The sequence below is a fragment of the Pyricularia grisea genome, chromosome I (genome assembly GCF_004355905.1).
Source record: "Pyricularia grisea strain NI907 chromosome I, whole genome shotgun sequence".
NCBI classification, from domain to species: domain Eukaryota; kingdom Fungi; phylum Ascomycota; class Sordariomycetes; order Magnaporthales; family Pyriculariaceae; genus Pyricularia; species Pyricularia grisea.
In genome coordinates this window covers 4,305,983-4,326,542 of record NC_044973.1, presented here as the reverse complement: position 1 = coordinate 4,326,542, position 20,560 = coordinate 4,305,983, and the positions used below count along the sequence as shown (strand labels likewise).

The following is a 20,560-nucleotide window of genomic DNA, read 5'->3' as shown; positions in this document are numbered from 1 at the left end:
CGGTAACAATTTCCCGCCCGGCTTATCCGGGTAGATTGTATACTTTTTTCTTTCTTTTTCGGACTGTGCATGCATGAATGATGTCGCTAGGAAAGAACTTAACACCAGCCGTTGGCGCCAACGGCGTCTCACGGCCCTTCTGTTGACGCGTATGCAAAGTGCGAATGCTACAGGGCGCAGCAAAGCGTGGGGAATGAACTAATTGATTGGTACAGTACGTACCATCGGATCCTATTAATGGCATACATGATGCTACTGTGAATATAATGCTTGCTATAACTTGTTGGTACAGTACAGTATATACAGTACTATAGTACGTAGAATGTTGATTCACGCATTCTGAACTAGTTCGTTTTCTAGCTATGTATCTGTTGCATGCATCGTAAGGATGTTTGTTTGGACGACGTAATTACCTTACTAGGTACGAGTGCATACCTGTGGGGGCGGCTGGTTTTGTTTATTCATGATATGTAGGTAGGTACAATCAAAAATACCAGGTAGGTAGCTAATGATTATCCCCGGGTCATCTATCTTCCTCGTTCTGACAAGCTGAATGACAGATATCCACTTCAAATCGGGTTTTTGCAGTTTTCGATGCGTAGTAGGTAGGTAGTTTACAATACAAAAGGTACCTACCTAGGTTCCTACCTAAAGCGGCAACTTCCGTTTCTGCCCTGCCTACTGGATACCTATGCAAAAGGTATACGGCAAAGGTGGTTGTTTTACCTACCTAATTGAGCTGCTGCTGGTCATTTGGAACGAACCTTGGATGATCATAATGCTCTCACAATTTTCTTCGGGTTTTATTTTGAAAACAAAAAAATAAAAATAAAGGGGGAAAAAAAAAGGAAGAGAAACACTGAACTGAGTGATGTCACAAAAATTCTAAATTCATAGTAGTGCAGGCTGTGCGTGCCGTGCAGCCGTTTAGACCCCTCATGTACCTACCTGCCGGTACGGTACGGTAGATTTGCTAGTGTACCGACGGTACGAAAGTACCTGCCGACTTCCTAACCTCCACTACCTTATTTGCAAGCGGAAGGTCTGGAACTGTAAAACGCCTAATATACCCTGTTTCTTGTTGCAACCTGAGGCACCGAACCCTGGGTTGTTGGTTCCAGACTACAACAGCACTACTACAAAGTGTGTAAGACCAAACCCCTGTCGACCGTCCCATATCCCTCCCAAGCCGCGTGTCATAAGGATGTTGTTTCCTTACCTATAGTTTAGTTCACTACGTAATGCGCACGCGATTAGATAACTCAAAGGATCAAATCTAGTACCCTTGTTTTTTTTTCTTCTTATGATTTAGAGTGCCAATGCAAAAATCGTTCAGATATTGCTCATGCCATTTCCCATTCGCGCTTCCCCCTCCTTTTACCCCTGCGCAAGTGGGGGAGAGTCACAGAGGGAATTCCAACGTTTCAAAGAACCCTGACCTCACTCGTTTCGATTGGCAAAAGTTGGGGGCATCCAAATCCAATACCACCTTACCGGGACATAAAGCGGACATAAAAATTGGGTACACACGCAAGCGGCAGGCATTAATAGCCGGCCCTAGTTGCACAGCCTCAATAACCACCCTCCACCTCCAACCGCCCCCAGTTTCTGGTTCGACGCTTATTTGTTGATTTAATTCAATTCTTAATTTATTTATTTTTATTCATTATCCACTATACCCTTTACGAAGCTGGAATTCTAGGCAGAAACTAATATCAGCAAATCAATCTTAATCCAGTGGATACGTCGTCGTAATCATCTTCGTAGGCCACTCGTATTAGCACACCCATTTATTCACTTGTTTTTGCTCGTGCACCCCCAAAACCAGGAACTAACTTCCTTGAGAAACGCTCACAAAACCTCCGCCGGTGGGTTATCCTACGTGTTGTGTAATGTTTTGTTACTTTTTGTTCCAGTTAAACGATACACGTTAAGTCTAGGGCTGAGGCTTGGCGTTCTTGTGCCGACGGTGGACGGTGGGTAATGATGTGTGCTAAGCTTTCGCCAAGGCTTCCTCCAAAAGCAGTTTGGGGCGTGCAGTGCATTTGTTCCCACCCACATAAAAAAAGGGCCACGTTAAAGATCACCCACGATTCCTTAGCCAGCACCCTTTTTTGATCCACACAGCAGATGTCTGCACTGGGTACGTTTTGGGTGGGGTTTTCGGCCAAATTGGACAGAGTGCATGAATCAACAACAGTGGGCCTGGCCAACAGGGATTAAAATCAAGATCAAGGGTTAAAATTAGGGGGGTTACGTGATTTGAATCAATTGGCAGAATTTTAAAAGGGTAAATGGTGCGGTAGGTGGTAGGTATTACGGTAGGTGGTAGGTATTGCGGTAGGTGGTAGGTATTGCGGTAGGTGGTAGGTGGTAGGCATTACGGTAGGTGGTAGGTGGTAGGTATTGCAATAGGTGGTAGGTGGTAGGTATTGCAATAGGTGGTAGGTGGTAGGTATTGCGGTAGGTGGTAGGTGGTAGGTGGTAGGTGGTAGGTATTGCAGTAGGTGGGTGTAATAAATGGTGTGGTTTGGGAGTTGGGAATAGCTTCATGTAATTGTTGGCCGAAAAAACGGGTTTACCGCTTTCGGCAAAATTTTCACCGCCTAGTGGCAGAATTTCATCCACAGGTGCAACATGGGGTCGGACGGGGTTGGGTGGGTTTTGGGTGGGTAAAAGTCTCGAAACCGTATCTACCAATGTTCACGCTGTGTGGATCAAAAAAGGGTGCTGGATAAGGAATCGTGGGTGATCTTTAACGTGGCCCTAAAAAAACATTAGGTATGTGCAGTGCAGTCAGTACTCCTGCATAGTAGGTAGTATTATACTACATACTATGAGATCTAGACCTCTTACTTATCATATTCCCCTTAGACAGTGATAGCTAGCTGGTGGATCCTTTCGTTTCCAGACTTGTGGTTATGGTAAGACAACTAACTACCACACCTACCAAGGCATAGACGCCCGCGGGTCTGTCCTTTATCGCAAACTCGGAAACTCTTCAAAATCGAAAATTGGCGCAAATGTATGCCAGAAAATTGTTCACTAAGTTTCAGACGCCGGCAGAGACGCCCTCGTCTGCAACAAAAGATTCGAAGAAGGGCGCTGTTGCTCTATACAATGAAATCAATTGTGCTTCTCTCGGTACTGTTCGTTTACGCAATGATCACACGGGTGAGATCATTCTCGTGCCTACGCCGTCCGACGACCCCAATGATCCCTTGAACTGGTATGCTTTTTTTTTCCCCCTTCACTGAGCGTCTCTTTGGTGGCTTATATCTCCTCCTTCTCCTCTCTCTGTCTCTAAAATATAGGCAACTAACACAATAATAGGCCCCAATGGTACAAAAATGTTGTGGCTGCCCTCATCTGTTGCGCAATGCTCATGTGCAACTTTGTAAGTCTGCCCAGCATATTGCCCACAGGCCTTGGCTAGGTGGTGCTCACTCCTGAAAAAGGGGCACTAACCAATTGCCTGCAGCTTGCCGCTGGCCCTACAATCGCCTTGGTAGATACCGCACTCGACTTCTTTCCTGATGCGGCTGAGCCGGACAGTAACTCGGATGCATATGGCGACGCCGTCACTGCTGTCGCCTATTACTTCACTGCAACTTCCCTCCTTCAGGGAGTATCAAACTTTGTTTGGGTTCCCCTTGCCAATAAATACGGCCGTCGCCCAGTCTACATCTTGAGCTATTCCATCTACCTCGCCTGTGCTGTATGGTTGGTGTTTGAAGAGTCATACAATGGCTTCTTAGCAGGTCGCATCCTCATGGGAGTCGGCTCGGGAGCGGCGGAAACTATCGGTAAACCTCTTCACATATTCACTTTGTCTGCTTCGGCGCCTCTGCCGGGGAATCTTTTGTCGGGCCCCAGGCCTCTCGGACTGACTCTCTTTCAGCACCCATCAGCATCGCCGATATCTTCTTTCTCCATGAACGAGGCGCGATCATGGCCCTATACACTGCCTTCCTGAGTGCAGGGGTTGCTTTTGGAATGATCATATCGGGGTGAGTCGGGTTGACGTTAATCCAAATCTTAAGTCTTTACCCGTGTCCTGTCTGACCCGAGTCTAGACTCATCACCATTGACCATGACTGGAGAACAATATACTCCGTCGCTGCCGTGTTGATAAGCATGACTCTTCTTGGAGCCGTTCTCATCTTTCCCGAGACGGCTCGAGACGCCTATGTCGGAGACGCTCATTCTGCGAGACCCGAAGCCAGATATCCCCTTCAAAACATAGGACAACAACCAGCCGTGAGCGATATTGAACCAGAGCATCATGGTGGGCAACCGGTTTCTGCACTGCAAAAACGGGGATACATCCAATCTCTCAAGGTATTCTCAGGTGTGCACACGCGCGAGAGCATCTGGAGGATCGCAGTGCGCCCCTTTGGCCTGATTCTTCTGCCTCCTGTTTTGTGGGCCGCCCTCGTGGAGTCGGTCACTATAGGGTATGACAAACCTCCTCATGCCCTTTTTTATTTATTTATTTTTACTTTTTTTTTATTTACGTCGTGTAGCATGTGTTGCAAGTAACTAACACGACTCACCTTTTTTTTTTTTTTTTTTTTTGTTGACAGCTTTCTCGTCGCAGTGACGTCCAACGTGGATGTGGCATTTGAAGGAACATATAATTTTGAGTCGTACCAGGTTGGACTGTGCTTCATATCAGGTGTCATTGGCGCGCTCATTGGCATCTTTGCGGGCGGTCATCTGAGCGACTGGGTTGCGGACGTGCTGACCAGACGCAACGGGGGCGTGCGAGAGCCCGAGATGCGACTGCCCGCTATGATACCACCCCTGATAACCACACCACTGGCCCTAGTACTTTTTGGGGTTGGCATAGAGCATAAGTTGCATTGGATTTGCCCCACAATCGGCCTCGGTCTTCGTATGTTTACCGATCTTTCATCTCTAGCTCCCCCCCCAGGTACCCTTGTACTCCTCGTTTATACTAACAGGGATGTGACATCCCAAGTCAACTTCTCTGTTACTTCAGGTACAAACGTCTGCCTTGTTTACGTCATCGACGCCTACCGCCCCGTGGCTGGCGAGATTACTCTAGCTGTCATGGGTTTCAAGTGTAAGAGCAATATTAAACCCACCCACTGCCTATTTGCAAATTGGCCTCTACTCTAATCTTAATATAATCTCACAGCAATCTTTGGCTTTCTCCTGTCATTCTATACGAACCCTTGGGTCGACGACGCAGGTTTCATGGACGCCTACGGATCCATGGCGGGCATCGCGGCGTTTGTCATTCTTGGATGGCTCCCGCTGTATTTCTGGGGCAGTAGGATCCGAAAAGCAACGCTCAGTTGGCCAGCTATGAGGTTTGTCAAATGGAGTCATGATAGGGAAGTAGGGGAGTAGTTTAATTATATTGACTCTTTGTGAGAGTGACTGGGGTGACTTTTTATGTTTTTCCATCAAAGTATATGTGTGCATATACCATAGTAGATAGATAAATCGGATCAAGAACCAGGCACAGTATAGCTCAGTATGAGTCAAGGCTGCATATTCCTAGATAACCTACTCAGGCAGTAGGATCGCGTGTATAGACTTTGAGACCAACCAACTAGTGTAGCGCTTATTCCCATCTGACCTGTAAAGATCTGGTAAAACTCTACTACGGAGTAAAAAGTTCTTTTTACTAGAACATCATGAACTGGTTGCCCCCGTCACGAAATCTGTCCGTAAGCGCGCCACCTGCACACCACCTTTTTTTTTTTGTATTTTACAGGGACCACCCGGCATCAATGACGGCATTCACACCAGTAACCCCTTTGCTCCTTGCAAAGCAAAGAACTTGCTCAGCCGTCTCCTGTTTGTCCGCATGGCCCCATTGCGGTGGAAGCCAAGCAGCCCCGAGTCAGCAAATAAAAGTCTCCGCAACGATAAGATATGATCGGCCGAGTCGAGTGTTTTCAGAAGGTAACCCTCACCGTCAACTGAAGAGAGCGAGAGAGCGAGAGAGACAGAGAGGATCCCACGTGGGGGGTTTCTTACCTCTGGGGTTACAACGCGCTTGAGTTTGCTGCGAGCAATGTTGGATTCTTGTACCTCTTTAGAGAAATTCAAGCCCCAGTCCTATTTTTACCATGACAAGGTTAGCGGATGGGCAATTACCGAGAGTATAATTCTCGAGAAAGAAGGGGGAAAAAAAAAGGATTCGCCAATAAGCTGGGAAGTAGCATATGAACAACAGGAGAAATGTTTGTATGAACAAGAAACAGGTGAAAAAAAAAGGACAACTTACCGTCAGCATCAACCCAGGACACACCGCATTAACCCGAATCTTTGGTGCTGCCAGAACAGCCAGACCCTTGACCAGGTGGTTCAACGCGGCTTTAGTGACGGAGTATGCCTTTTTTTTTTTTTTTTTTTTTTTTTTTTTTTTTTTTTTTTTTTTTTGTTTTAGTTTGTTAACATCAAGAGAATGGACGCGTGTATTACTCCTTAGCTCCAGAAGATCCTCATCATGTCCAGGGATATATCCCTATGAACGGCCCGAAAGCACGTCGCATTTGACACATCCCCACACCAATAAGGGGTATTAAGCTTTTAATTTTTTAATTTTTTTTTGCCTTCTTTCTCTTCTTCTTACTTGGCTTTTCTCTTTTCTTTTCTTTTTTCCCACCCTCTTATGAACGGCTCCTTACGGGGCCCCGTGGGAATAAATTTGCCACTCCCCGGCATTCATGCCACAGGAGGGAGGGAGGAGGAGGGGAAGAGGCGGAAAGAAAGAAGAAAAAAAATCATAAAAGAAAAAAAAAGTACATACCAAGCTACTTCCTCCCGGCTTGACCCCGGCAAGCGAAGATGTCACAACCATGCAGCCCTCGGCCTCATCGAGGTACGGCCTAGCGGCGTGTAGCAGCCACAGGTGACTCTTGACGTTGACGTTGAAACAACGATCCCAGTCGTCCTCAAAGACGTTGTCGTCAAGCGAGTCCCAGCCGCGTATGTGCGTGTACCCCTGGTTGCTAAAAATGACGTCGATACCACCAGCGAAAGCTACAGTCTCGGCTACCAGGGCCTGGATCTGCGCCTTGTCCCCCATGTCGGCCTTGATAAGCTTGTGCGTAATGCTACCACTGCTGGTGTTGTTGTTGTCGTTTGAGTCGGCCGTCGTGGTGGTGTTGGTGGTAGTGGCGCCGCCCGAAATGGTATGCAGCTCGGCCAGCAGCTCCTCGGCTCGCGCCGTGTTGGAGTTGTAGTTGACGATGACGCGGTATCCGTGGGCCGCGAAGAGACGGGCTCCCGCCGCTCCCAGACCGGCGCTGCCAGCCGTCACGAGGACGACAGGCACCTTTGTGGTGGGTTTAGTCGCTGCTGACGTTGATTTGGTAGCCATGGCTGCTGGTAGAAGTCAGTTCTCAACACTTTGGACCCTCTTCTGTAACTTTGGTCTAGGCACTTGTTTCGCTTTGTATCCGTCAGTACAAACACTATGCTAGAATAGTGCTAGTAAGGTGATTCTATTTCCTATTGCGGCCTTGCGACAAGGAAAAACAATGCCCCGTCTGTCTCTCTGCTTATCTCGGCGGGTAATATTCAGCGCTGGTTGTTTTGTTGAACAAACATTAATTATTAGTACGACAACACCAGAACACAAGTACCGAGTATGAACAATATTTGGATCCGATCCCCCAAACCCCGCACCAACCGAACCGAACCATACTGTCAAAGGTACTATAGTACGTAAGGTAGGTAGGTAGGTAGGTACTGTAGACACTCACTGCCCATTCATGGCCCCGCTCTGTTCACACTGCGAAGGGGGGGTTTCTTTTCAAAGTGGAACCGATATACGGGCCCAGTCTCAGCTGGCTCGTTAGGTGACCGAGTGCAAAAATGAGAAAGTGACAGTCTTTCATCTTTCATCCAAACCTCTTGTTTCAACTCCATGAATCTCTAGGTAAGTTGCTACAAATCATCAAAACCCGCTACGGGTATCTATCGCTATGCATGAATGCAACCTCGGTTGCCCTTTCCCTCCAAACAAAATAGCGCGATCTCTCGTTATATATATCCTGAGTGGTTTCATCTTTCTAGACTGTATAAGATGCATATCCGCAACCTGGAGACGCTACGTATGTACTTACGTTTCCCCCTTGACAAAAATTCAAAACTCTGGTGACCACAAGGTTACTACTCCTTATTTCATCCTCAAAGATGATAATTTGGAGTTCTTCACCGGTGCTGGCAGACATGCGCTGAGATTGTCTCGATCTGGTTGCTAGATGTTAGTAATGGCTTTGGAAACACTTTGCGCAACCAAGTCAACAAAAGAACTTCTAGGATATGGCAACTTACCAGCTTCCGACGCAAAGTAAATAGTGATGTCGTCGTGCTCTCCAGGGAGATCAGGGTGGTCCAGGCAAACAAAGGAAGCGTCATCGCCTGCTGCCGAAGCACCTTCATCTGATATGCGTGGCAGTGGGAACTTGGCATCGTCAATCTTGATCCCTGATTTGCTACCGCGGCCAACAGCCTCAAAAACATCGGTGCCTTTGAGCACGAATCCCATGCTGTGTCCGTGATGCCAGTCCTCGAAAAATGCCAGCAGTTGCGTGACCTTCTCCTGTTGCACCACTTGGATGCGTGTTGCACCCGCCTCCCATTTCTTATGGATCGGAACAACCATGCGTCTTCGCGAGATCCCAAACGACATTGCAGTACCGTCAAAGAGAACCTTGAAGCCTGTAATGGCCTCTTGGAAAGCGTGCAGGTCTTTCTTGTCGCCAAAGTGGAATGTCCGAATCGTCTGCGATGCTTGAATAACCTGCATAGCCTCCGACAATTCCCTTGGTAAGTCCCTGGATACGTCCCCCTCCGACACTGCCACCGTCAAGTCTTGTTGTGGCGGCCGCAATACCCTTAACCGGCACTCGTCGCGGATGTCGAGCCTGATCTTGAATTCACCAGGCGCAAAGTTCATTCTGTCGTTGAGGACACCGTGGTTGAAGTCAACAATCACCCTCAGTCTCTCAGCCAGCACCGTAGATGGTGGCTCGCTGTCGTCTCCCACATTGATGACCTTGGCGCCTTTCCACGGCAGCTGGCTAATGCATTTTATACCCTCTTCGTCGGCTAGTCGTTGTGATACCGTATACGCCTTCAGTGGAACATCGGCACAGATCATCTCATCATTGCCGACCCTGGTACCAAGCAGCATGCTGTGCAATTTGGTCCTGTCCCTCTCGTCATTGAATGACATGACCATTCTGCCTTTGCTCTGCCCATTCTCGAACTTTAGCAAAAGAGCCGGTGTGCCCTTGTCGTCTTTTAGGAAAGCAAATTGAATTGGTGTAGCAGGCAAGTAGGCATGATTCACACCACTCATAGTCCTCGTCCTGGTGCCAGTGACGACGGCGATGCGGAAGCCTCGGTGGTACGATCTGGGCCCTGTAGCTGCCCCTTCTCTCGCTATCCTCTCAAAAAGACAAATTTGGCAACTCGGCACAGCCTCTTTGGGGAACTGCCGCGAACCTGGATCTGAATCGAAATATTGAAACGACTTCAAAGTTGTATGGAATACCGCCATTTCATCCTTGCGGGGATAAAGTGTTGATTGCACCTTCTCGCCAAAGTCGTACATGCTCCAGAGCATGCGGTAGTCTGCTGCCGACATTCTGATGGCGAGAATGAAGCCCCTGGGAAGTTTGATCTCGAGAGCACAAGCCTCGTTGCGCCAACGAACGTCCTCCCACGTTGGCCCGACGTCTTTGCTGTTTTGTACTTTGAGTTGGATTGCACCGTTCTGGCTTGCTACCACCAGCATTAATGATGTAGATTTTTGATGTCGAACCATTGACAACAAACAAGGAAAGGCAAACTGCTGGTTTTCCATGCCTTGCTCCATCAAAAACACGTCAGAAGCAATCCTGCCGTACGTAAAGTGTTCCGTAGTGTCTCCTAGGGGTAAGGCTTCCAGTATCTCTCGGGGTGAGGTCTGCAGTTGAGGCGCCGCAAGGGAGCTTCCAGAAGACCCGTGCAGGAGCGCTATAATGTCTTGGCTCACTTGGGGATAGTCCACCCAAACCGAAAGTTTTAGGGTCTGCGGCAGCACCGCATCTTCAGGAGGTAAAAATCCATTCCGCTTCATTGACATTGAGAGTTTCCGCAGGTTTTGGCCCAAAGTCTTTCGCACCTCATCAACCTCGCCGTCGTAAGGACCTGGATGGTTGGCCATTATATCTGGCAGTATCTCTTCTGTGATCCAGTATGCCTTGGCAAGATCTGCATATGCTTGTTGTTTCATAATCTCCTGGGTCTGCGAAGGGCTGGGCAGCTTGGGACTGTCGCCACGCACGGCCGTTTCCAAAGCCATCCTCCCCTTCAGAAACCACCATGTGGCTGCTCGGACCAGGCTATCTGATGAAGAGGACATTAGGGGTCTCACAGCGTCAGAGTGGAGACGGAAGAGCGCAAATAAATGGCGTGACCGAGCGGCAAATTCCTGCAACGCATCGTCATCGTAAGGCTGCGCAATAGGTACCACAGGCTTTGTGGGCGAAGGAGGAGAGTCGGTGCGATATTCGGGTGGTGGTCGATTCCACTGCCTCGCGGAGCCTGCAGATTGCATATAGCTCGATCCGGCCGAGTAAGCAGAAATTGGGCTTTGGTCCATCCCCGGTTGTCGTACGTGGCGGCGCTCGGTCTGCTCGGGGGAGTTGTTGAAGGAGCGCATTCTCAGATCAGGAGATTCGCCAGCAAAAAGATCAGAAGGCTGGATCAGGGGAGATGGTTGAGGCAGAGGAGAGGCGTGAGGAAGCAGAGGAGATGCATGAGGCGGTGGTGCTGGTGGCTGAGGTGGATCAGGGGACAATGTCTGCGTGCGGCTTTGTGGCGGTGATGGGTTTGGCTGCGATGGCCTCCAGTGACCGTTATCCTCGACCTCTGGCTGCATCCCTGCGCTTGCTGAGCGATATGCCTGGGCCAGGGCTCTGCCTTCGGCCTGGCGCATCTGGGCTTGCTGCACCTCGATGAAGGATCTTCGGTTCTCATCCTTGTTTACGACTGGGCTCTCGAGATATCTAGACAAAGTCTCCGTTCCGGCAGGCAGTGACCGCGGGGCTTCTGCAGATGGCTCCAGGAGACTGCTATGACCAGTCTGTACACGCCGCAGCGGACCAGGTCGAAAGTCATCATTGGTGGCTTGACGTGGCGCATCGTTGGGTGGCCGATACTGATCGTAATTCTCGGGTGTGCGGAGAGGGGACCTCGGCGGAGGGACTGGTGAAGGGGTGGACCGGAGCTTCCTTCTCGAGATCTCCGCTGTTGGTACATCGCATTCGTCACCACCCTCACCAATGACGGTCGGGAACGTGTCAACGAATCGAACGACAAGACCTTTCCTACTCCTCCCTCGAGAGCTTGGCACACGCGGTAGTAAGCTCTGTTGTGAAGAGGTGACGTTGAGGGCGTTGGGGTATCGGGAGGCGCTCGAAGTGTCGAGTTTGGTGAGTATCGGTAGGCCTGAGCCTGGCGGGGGTTGAGGCTGGTGACCTGGAGATACAGGCAGGTCGGAGGGACGGCGGAAGAAGTCGTTCAGGTCATTACCTAGACCGGCAGGCGGGTCTGGATTGGAAGCTTTACGTTCGGGTTTTCCAAACAGTTTTCCCATAAAACGTCCTCGCTTGGACGAGGCAGGCTCATTGTCCATTCTTGCGGGAGCGAGGCAAGACGGGGGCTCATGGGATTACAGGTGGTTGCTGAACCGCTGTCTTGTCAGCCCTAGAGGCCCCGCACCACTCTTCGCGTGAATACCTTATTATGACGATGGCAGGAGTAACGTGGCTGTTGAATTGGAGGCGAAGATGTGTGGTGGACTGGTAGTAATTAGTTGCCCGGCAGGAACGTGGTCGCGCGGGCGGGCGGCCGACAGGGGGCGGAAGTGATTGTTGGTTTTGGGTAGTGGAGGTAGGGTAGACCGTCGGCTGGGTCCTAGTAATTTAGTTCAGCTACCCTGCGTAGGGTTGTTTTCGTTTGGACTTATTGGCTTGCAGCTACAAAGCAACATTAAAATCTGGGCGCCCGTGGCTCTGGAACATGTGCGCCTCGGACCATTGAGTGTTGACTACTATTAATCGTATACCAGAGCGTCAGAAATGTGTGGATCGCAAGGCGGCGCCGACCAAGGCAGTCGTAAAGGATGTATCGTGCCACGAGGCACGACGTAAGTTGAGTGTTTGTGTGTGCGTGTGCGTGTGTCCAGGTTGCAAATAGTGGGTGGATTGATTGATTCGACCTGTATGGGACGGGTTCGAACATCAAACGGCCGCGGAGGCATGGGCGGCCATGCGGCTAGGTGCAGGTTACCCCTCTTATTGGGCGTTAATTGGGGAATTTTGAGGGGCCAGGGGCCGCTTATGTCTAACTGCTGCCTTCTATTTGTTTGATTCTGGCACATTTCTTCAACAGGCACACGACACAAGGCGGCATTGGAACATGGATGATTCAAACCTTGATCGCGAAAGAATTATGGCAATAATCAATTCAACTCTTTTGCTTGTTTTTCTTCTCTGTGCTAATGACAAACATTGGTACCGTCTCAACTCTACTTGATCCCGTCCGTATCACCGCCAAATGCCGCGTTCGACTTGCCATGAAGATCATCCTAGTTTTATTTCTAGTCCTTCTTGGCGATCAATTAATTATACGAGGACCTGCTTAGACCCGTCTCCAAGGTTTCTCTAAGGGGGACGAAATTGATTCATGTTTCGCGGGTTTGTTGCCATTTTGTTATCTTTGTTTCGCCGATTTCTTCTAGCAGCGCCATCCTCAAACGAAACAAAACGTTACCAGAACTAGCATATATACTAGGTATACATCCATATACTAAGGGGCATCGGCAATTGTTTTGTGCGTCTGGATTGGAATCCATCCCATCTGATTACTATTACACTGCTTCACTGGCTTCCATGCATGGCTTTTGCTCATTACGATCGGATGGCAGGGGTCCTCTCTCCCGTTTCAGTGCCTTGGCTGATTTCCATCCAGGGTCCCGCCAAGGTGCGGAAACTTGGAATGTACTCCATCTTCAGCTGAGTGAATGGACGGACCCGACCCTCCGCTCCGTATCCAAGGTATGTAGGGCTGACTTATTGTGATTGAGTGAGGTGATATCAATGCTTTCATTAATACAAGAATCGCTAAAGGAAACGCAAGGGCGCTCCTGCAATATGACTTGGAAAACCTCGCTCGTAGTTTCGCACATGCGTCCCTTACCTAGGTACGATATGAAATTATTGCGCCTTATCTATTATGCGCAATGGCTGCTCAAGTCTATTTGTAATTCCACAAGCTCCTGCGGTTTTTTACCTTGACGATAACCCCGAAAGAATATGACTGGCTAATGAGGGCATATTTATTACGGCAATCAGTAGAACACCATACTTACCTCGCACTGGTAAACCTCATGTCCTGTTGTATAAGAAGTAGAAATAAAGTAAACGGCCAGGGTGGAGCTGGAAAGGATGTAAACTCCACTCCACTCTCAACCAGAAGCAAATCGAGCGCTACCTGAGGAGTATAAAGCACGTCTTACAGGTTGCCATGGCGGTGTTCATACCCACATACTCCGTAGGTACTCCGTACCTTACCTGTTTATTAGGTCTAGTCAACTTTTCTTTTCAGAGTTCCTTCTTGATAAAATATGCTTTTTAAGTCTAGAACGGCCCACCAAAGTCAGACAACAAATCGATCAAAAGGATTCGCGCCCGGCCCTGACATAAATGCTGCATGCGCACTTGACAAGCTTTTAAGAGGCTCGGCAAATGCTCTCGTGAATTTTCGAGTGGAGTAAACATAAACAACTTGGGTGCCTACCTACCTAGGTAGGTATGGTGTTTGCTGCCCGTTACCATTATTAGGGAGTAGCGCGTTAAGCAGGCACATCCAGCATAGTATGTTAATGCTCGGTCAGGGAATTATTTACGACCTTCTGCAACTTGTTGGATATTGAGTGGGCTTGTGGCTTATGTGCGTGAGAGGGATGTTGTTGTGCACTCCCCGCCCTGCCTGTTGGCCTGGTTCCCAGGTGCATTCAAAGTTTTATCATTTGTCAATATAGGTATGAAGCTCCTAGCACCCGGGCAAATCTGGTGGTATTGGAGATACAGGGATCAGAAGGTGAACCTCCTTCGAGCCTATTCCGAGGCTTAGCAAGGGTTTGTGGATGGTCAGGTGAACTGCCTTAGCTCCGCTGGGATTTCACGAAAGTCTTGTTCATCAAATAAAGTAGGCGAGGGTATTGATGCAACTGACTTGATTCGGTCCCAGCATCTTAGGTTTACTTGAGATTTTGAGGTACGAGGGAGATGTTTTGACTTCATAGGGTCCAAAGAAACACGGAACGACGGCTTTGAGCGGCTCAATACCTTGTCCAAAGACTTGCTTACCGCGTTCTAGAATGCTCAATTAACAATTAACCCAAAATCGGGCTATTTAATTAGCCCCACTACCCCTGGGTAAGATAGGGTCGTCTTTGACAAGTTCGACTTCTCCCCCCTGAGGATCCTTAATGCTTAATCCAGACCATACAGTACTGACTGTCTTAGGACCACCAGCCAGCACCTTCCCAGCGCGCATCTTGAATCAATAGCATTGTTCCACCACGATCAAAATGCATGGCCGGCTACTTGAAATTTAATGGGTGGAGCGTTTCTGTGGCACACACAGCCTCACTGTTCACAAAGCGATATTAGACGGATGTCAATTCAGACCCAGGAAACAGGAACGCTTGAAACGGAAAGCCATTTTACACTTGACAGACACCTTCTGTTTTGTTCCCTTACTTAGGTAGGCAGGTTTGGTATTATTTTATGATTTGCTCTGAAAGTGGCGTACGTTGTCAAACTGATCGTATTACTAAGTCACAAAATGTGATACTTCTAGGAGGAACATCGAACGCAGCCAGATGCCAGGTCCGAAAATAAAAACAAGACAAATTAAGACTACCTGTGAAGCGCTGCGATATCGGACTGTTATACTGTTCACCACAACAGAACCACTCTATTTTCATATTTACGTACCTGAGTGTGAAGCAGGTTGGTCCCAATTTCTAGTCGCTAGGTTTCGAATGAATGAATACTCAACGTCAGCTCTGTAGTCCGCCCATCCAAATTTCGGGGGGTCTTTGCCAGAAAGAGTCATCACTTTGCACTGTCTGCCTGGCTCAATGCTGACAGCCATCATGCCGTCCGAACATTCTCAGAAGCAGGCTGTGAGTGCGCCAAGGTGACGACTCTCCAGTTAATACCATGCTGCCCCTCATTGGCCAAGCACGTCCAAGACGTGATCCATTTGGTGTATCCCGCCCCGCATATACAGCGTCTTGGCAGTTAACAACGTCATCGTATGTGGGGCAACTGCCTCCCAGCTCCCACCTGAAAAAGATTCCCAACCAGCATCCCCCACCACCAAACCCATGTCACTGCTGACCTTGTTGGGCTATGCAGCGGGGGAAACAACTCTTTGGTAATTGATGACATTTTCAGCAACTGCTTCCTGACTCTTCCATTGCACATATTCACTAGGTGTCGACTCCCAAGTTAATGCAAAGAACTTCAGAGCCCACTACAAGGCTTGATCGTGAAGTTGCATAAGGATTCCATGAGGAAGTTGGGCAACGTGCTTCAAACGATTCCGTTTATCGAGGTCACCGTAAGCCGCTGAGTTTTCGCGTCTGTCACAATTGCAAGCCATCCTTGCCTACCGCATCTGTCTTTTATCGATCAAGCTCTCCGAGATTCCTCGCGACCCACAACCGCTTAGGTACCTATCTTACGCTCCCCGCGCTCCGAAAAAAAAAAGAAAGTTTTGCGCAGTCGCGACCATGATGGACTTGAAAGGGATTGTTCATGGCCACGGCCATAGTCGCCGCCGCACGATCTCAAATGCTAGTAAGTGCCTGCCTACCTAGTCAAGTCACGGCAGTTACCTTACCTTGTGCATATTAAGTGTACTTTGCCTCCTATTATCTACATGTGTAAATCGAGGATCCCAGCTAAGTTAGTGGCAACAAAATCTCAGGCTCCGTCAGGTCGAATCGCTCCGCAGACGACATGAAAGGAGAGGCGGCCCAGGACGACACGCTCGTGGTCGAGCCCGACCAGGGCAATGGTTCGTGATCAACCTCCGTGCCTTACCCAGAGAAATGTTTCGGTTGTGATTTGAAAGTTTGTGAAATCTAACTGGGAAGACGTATAGTCCTTACACACATCATCTCACAACTGCGCCCTGGTGCCGATCTAAGTCGTGTCGTGCTCCCGACATTTATCCTCGAGCCAAGAAGCATGCTGGAGCGGATTACCAAGTAAGAAAAAAAGACCTATTTCCGATGGTCATCAGGGTATTAGTCCACACAATGGACTTCCCAACAGTCCCAGATACTGACAAGAGTTGTGCAGCTTCATGTGTCATCCCGAGATGCTGCTACCGATACCCGATATTGACGACCCTGTCCAACGATTCGTTTCAGTAGTAAAGTTCTACCTGAGCGGATGGCATATCAGACCGCCGTAGGTCTCCAAAAACAAAAGAAGCAGCTTACGAATCACTTAATGGAAAATTAACACTTTTTGCAGTGGCGTCAAGAAGCCTCTCAACCCGATCCTAGGGGAAATCTTCACTTGCTACTGGGATTTCCCTGATAACACTCGCGCGTATTACATCTCTGAACAAACATCCCACCATCCACCAAAGTCTAGCTACTTCTACATGGTACCTGAACACCATATCCGAGTCGATGGAACTTTGAAGCCGAAAAGCAAATTCCTTGGCAACTCCGCCGCAAGTCTGATGGAGGGCACGGCTATTCTGTCGCTCCTCAATCGGGGCAAGGACCCGGCCAAGGGAGAGCAATAGTGGGTTACCCCGAAAACTCAGTTTTATCCTGGCTGGTGGTGCTGACTTTTGTTTACGGACCAGCCACTTGACCCAGCCGAACATGTACGCACGCGGTATCCTCTTTGGCAAAATGAAGTATGAGCTTGGCGACCATAGTGTTGTGAAATGTCCAGAGCTTGGACTGGTCGCCGACATCGACTTCAAGACAAAGGGATGGGTTTCTGGCTGCTATAACGCCATCGGCGGAACGATCAAGGACGAACACACAGGCGAGATCCTCTACGAACTATCTGGGCTCTGGAGTGACGAAATGTTTATCAAGGACATGAAGGTAGGCAGCTATCTCTTTCCCGATTGCTTGTGCATTCGGCCACTACAACTTCCAGACAAGATATATTCTAACTTCGATAATCTCAGACTGGACACAAGGAGATGTTTTTCGATGCTCACAGGTCTAAGCCATCCCCTCCTCTAGTCAGGCCGATAGAAGAACAGGAGGAGCGTGAGTCGCAGAGATTGTGGCAGAAGACAGCGCAAGCCGTCAAGGATTCCCAACACGAACTCGCTACGGAAGAGAAGACCAAGATAGAGGATATGCAACGAGAGGAGGCCAGCAGGAGAGCGCAGGAGGGAGTTGAGTGGCATCCCCGACTGTTTCGGCGTGTAAGGGGAGGCCAGGGTGGAAGTGAAGAAGGCGAGGAGGATCTTGAGTGGATCATAAATGCCACGATGTAAGCTTGGTGAGCCCCAACATACTGACAGGGACGAATGACTGACACCATGGCAGTGATGGCGAAACGCCCGAGGCGCAGGCCAACCAGATTCTAGCCATATATCCTATCCTCAAAGGCCAAAAATCCAGCGAACGAAACCCCATCCCGCCACGAGGCTCGTCGTTCCGTCAACCGAAAACAGAGGAGTCGGCGTCTCGAAGTGGTGATTTGATAGACTTTGATGGGGGCAATGAGTCGATACCAGCCCACGCTCCCTTGCAGCCGGACTTAAAAGCAACGACAGAGAAGCCAGCTACCAGTACCAACGGCGGCGACGACATCAAGCGGTTACTGGACGCAACTGGGCAACCGCCAAATAAGCATGACCCGCTGGTTGATTTTGGCAAGGATCTCAAGAAAAACCTACCCACGATGAAGAGAGCAGACACCGAAGAATCGGCAGATGAGTTCCATGATGCACACGAGTGATCAACGGAATGCATTGAGCTTGGTCGAAATCCTCCTCATCATTATAAGCAGCGGACTTCGGTGGAGAAGAATAGGAAAGAATCGGCCTCTGTTGTGTATGACTGCTACTTTTTTACCTTTTGGCCCCTGGGTCTAAATTTCTGCCAGATTTTTTGATTCGTGACGATGACCATTATTAGTGGTATCGCGTCCCAATAGCCCTACCCTTGTCGACGGTTTTGACGAAGCGCAGCACACATCTCGATTACCACACGCATGAAGAATCTCTGCTAGGAGTGTCAGTTGCATCAGCTTTGGAAGTGGAATCTTGGAAGTCTTTGGGCATCAAAACGTTGATAGATTATACCCAAACATGGTCCCGTCCCAACCACAACGCCAAACGTGACAGATCAAGACAGCAATAACAATGCTAATGCTGCATTTCCCATGTTACAGTCAAAATGAAAAAAAAAGAGTAAAAAAAAAAAGTACAAACTCCTGCCACCTCGCCAGACTTCAAAAGACTAGAACCGCCTCCTTGACGGTTCAGGTGTAGGAGAGCGGCTAACGCTGCGCTCGTCGCGACCCCTCATCTTGAGCCACTTCTTGGTTGCAAGTACCAGCTCGCGGTCGAGTTCCTCGCTGGGATTCTTGCGGTGTATAAAGTTGCAAAAGCCGCCTCGCGTGCAACCCTCGCCACTATTTAGTCGACAACATGCTTCTCGGAAGTCGGTCACAGGCGACAGCTCGCAGTATATAGGCCGTGCGGCGTACCATCTGCTATTGAGCTCGTCGCATGCCTTCTGGGCCGAGTCTTCGTATTTGAAGCGGGCGTAGACGTTACCGATGAGGTCTATTGGCGAGATTGATGAGAAATCGCAAATGTCAGCGCATAATGCCTGCAAACAATTCACTGGCGTCGTTAAACGCGTAGCATATGGGGAAGTGCGACTCACGATCATTGTTGTTGTCGCATACTACCAGCTCCTCAAGCTCGCCGTATTTACATAGCTCACACCACAGGTCCTCATAGAAGGCGTCAAAGTGGTTTTGCAGCTGCGAGGCGTTCATGTTGTTCTTGGGGTCGTATGCGGGATTCTGGTACATGTTCGGCATCAAGATGGTCTGGCTGTAGGTTGGCTTGACGTGTTTCCTGCTGCAACGATCGCCGTGGCGGCAGGCGCCGATCTTGAAGTAAAAACTGCAGTTGACCTGGCCGCGGGGGTTAGCATGTTGAAGCTTTTTGTGGCAGGTCACGAAGGAAGCGGTTCAACTGACCTTGTCCTGCTCGGTGCCGAAGATTGAGGCTAGGAAGTTCGCCATTGTGGATGTAATTAACGAGTTATTGAGCAGTCAAATTGATTAGCGCTGAAAATTCAAGATGAATATTGTATGCGAGAGTTTGTGTGATGAGCGAGGCTGATCTCGGTAGGTATTGCGTCGAAGTTGATTGCATCTGATGCGATGGCGAACCTTGTCTGCACGTCGCGCGCGCAAAAGTTCCAGGCGCGGTTAGTGGATAGGATAGCTAACCGCTTATCGTGCCGATAAGTCAGGTATGAAGTATGGCTTATCAATCCTTGCCCAAGTGTGGCGGTTACTGTGGCTGACAAACACGATTCACGGCCCCCCACCTCGGTCAGATCCAAGCACAGCAGATGCGGAAATGAACTGGGATCTTCCACTCGGACGACCCGACCAGTGCATGGGTGGTGCCATTTGGGAATTGACTCAATTGAGGCACCACACATCTGATTATAATCACGACGCAATTTCTCTCGCAGTCCTGTGCCGGAGAAGCGCATATGGAGGATGCACTCACTCATCAGCAGAACTCAGACTGCAGCCCGACTAATTCTACTGCACAATACGTTCCATGTTTTTTTGCATCATTGTCATACCTTGCCGACCAACGTTTGGAGTGTCCTGGATCGACATGAGCTGAAAATTTTCCTGTGATAGCGATCTACGATTTATTTTGTTGATTGCTTTGCCGGTGCCTATCTGAATGAGAGCCAACGGAAAGTACTTCTTTCTTCTTCTTCTTTTCTTCTTTCTTTCTTTTCCGCACTACGTTTTTTTTCTATCTCTTGCTTCTGGTCTCAATGCCATCCGCTGGTTGGCTCTTCAGCCAGGGAAAGGCGCTTGCATGCAATGCGCGGGAAAGAAATGGATGGAAGCGAGGCATTTCGAGCTGTAGCTGCTCATTGAGTTTCGTTGCCTTGGAATAAATCCTCAAGTTCTTGATTTGTGTCCTCCCGACCCGGCTGCGGCATGCACGACCAGGGATTGCTGGTGATACGTTTGCAAGCAAATCCAAAGATACTTTATACTCACAGCTTCGAAAATAGAGTCACGATCCATTCCTACATGAAAATTATGGAGTATCGGGTTGTTTTTAAAGCGCATCTACCTTTTGCTTTTGCCTTTTTATTCTTCATCGGTCGGTCCCTTGGAGGCCATACGTCAAATTTGATCTTCAGTGTACATCCCTGCTAAAAGTTAGAATTACTCCAGAA

At 49.1% G+C, this 20,560-nt stretch overlaps 6 protein-coding genes across 6 annotated transcripts; 3 read left to right on the top strand and 3 right to left on the bottom strand.

The window, feature by feature from the left end:
- Positions 1 to 2,795: 2,795 nt before the first annotated feature.
- On the top strand, positions 2,796 to 5,490 carry PgNI_06363 (uncharacterized protein). The gene is made up of 7 exons (XM_031126387.1): positions 2,796 to 3,229; positions 3,334 to 3,397; positions 3,482 to 4,010; positions 4,077 to 4,457; positions 4,587 to 4,897; positions 4,985 to 5,089; positions 5,165 to 5,490. Exons 1-3 carry the CDS (start codon positions 3,024 to 3,026, stop codon positions 3,974 to 3,976), a joined length of 765 nt encoding a protein of 254 aa, XP_030981998.1. The 5' UTR covers positions 2,796 to 3,023; the 3' UTR covers positions 3,977 to 4,010; positions 4,077 to 4,457; positions 4,587 to 4,897; positions 4,985 to 5,089; positions 5,165 to 5,490.
- Positions 5,491 to 5,518: 28 nt separating this feature from the next.
- On the bottom strand, positions 5,519 to 7,602 carry PgNI_06361 (uncharacterized protein). Its single transcript, XM_031126385.1, has 4 exons — positions 6,791 to 7,602; positions 6,266 to 6,373; positions 6,016 to 6,096; positions 5,519 to 5,830 (listed from the first exon to the last, which is right to left on the bottom strand). The coding sequence occupies exons 1-4, from the start codon at positions 7,361 to 7,363 to the stop codon at positions 5,744 to 5,746; spliced, it is 849 nt and encodes a 282-aa protein (XP_030981996.1). The 5' UTR covers positions 7,364 to 7,602; the 3' UTR covers positions 5,519 to 5,743.
- On the top strand, positions 5,670 to 5,914 carry PgNI_06362 (uncharacterized protein; the record flags this gene model as incomplete). The annotated part of the gene is made up of 2 exons (XM_031126386.1): positions 5,670 to 5,702; positions 5,750 to 5,914. The coding sequence occupies 2 exons, from the start codon at positions 5,670 to 5,672 to the stop codon at positions 5,912 to 5,914; spliced, it is 198 nt and encodes a 65-aa protein (XP_030981997.1).
- A 236-nt stretch (positions 7,603 to 7,838) lies between the features above and the next one.
- PgNI_06360 (uncharacterized protein) lies at positions 7,839 to 12,177 on the bottom strand. The gene is made up of 2 exons (XM_031126384.1): positions 8,323 to 12,177; positions 7,839 to 8,238 (listed from the first exon to the last, which is right to left on the bottom strand). Exons 1-2 carry the CDS (start codon positions 11,672 to 11,674, stop codon positions 8,165 to 8,167), a joined length of 3,426 nt encoding a protein of 1,141 aa, XP_030983087.1. The 5' UTR covers positions 11,675 to 12,177; the 3' UTR covers positions 7,839 to 8,164.
- Positions 12,178 to 15,406: 3,229 nt separating this feature from the next.
- PgNI_06358 (uncharacterized protein) lies at positions 15,407 to 19,520 on the top strand. Its single transcript, XM_031126382.1, has 10 exons — positions 15,407 to 15,914; positions 16,045 to 16,134; positions 16,222 to 16,327; positions 16,422 to 16,532; positions 16,599 to 16,877; positions 16,942 to 17,191; positions 17,278 to 17,591; positions 17,648 to 18,900; positions 19,006 to 19,248; positions 19,315 to 19,520. Exons 1-8 carry the CDS (start codon positions 15,848 to 15,850, stop codon positions 18,060 to 18,062), a joined length of 1,632 nt encoding a protein of 543 aa, XP_030982774.1. The 5' UTR covers positions 15,407 to 15,847; the 3' UTR covers positions 18,063 to 18,900; positions 19,006 to 19,248; positions 19,315 to 19,520.
- Positions 18,566 to 19,364, bottom strand: PgNI_06359 (uncharacterized protein; the record flags this gene model as incomplete). The annotated part of the gene is made up of 3 exons (XM_031126383.1): positions 18,566 to 18,894; positions 18,998 to 19,253; positions 19,320 to 19,364. The coding sequence occupies 3 exons, from the start codon at positions 19,362 to 19,364 to the stop codon at positions 18,566 to 18,568; spliced, it is 630 nt and encodes a 209-aa protein (XP_030982926.1).
- Positions 19,521 to 20,560: the final 1,040 nt, after the last annotated feature.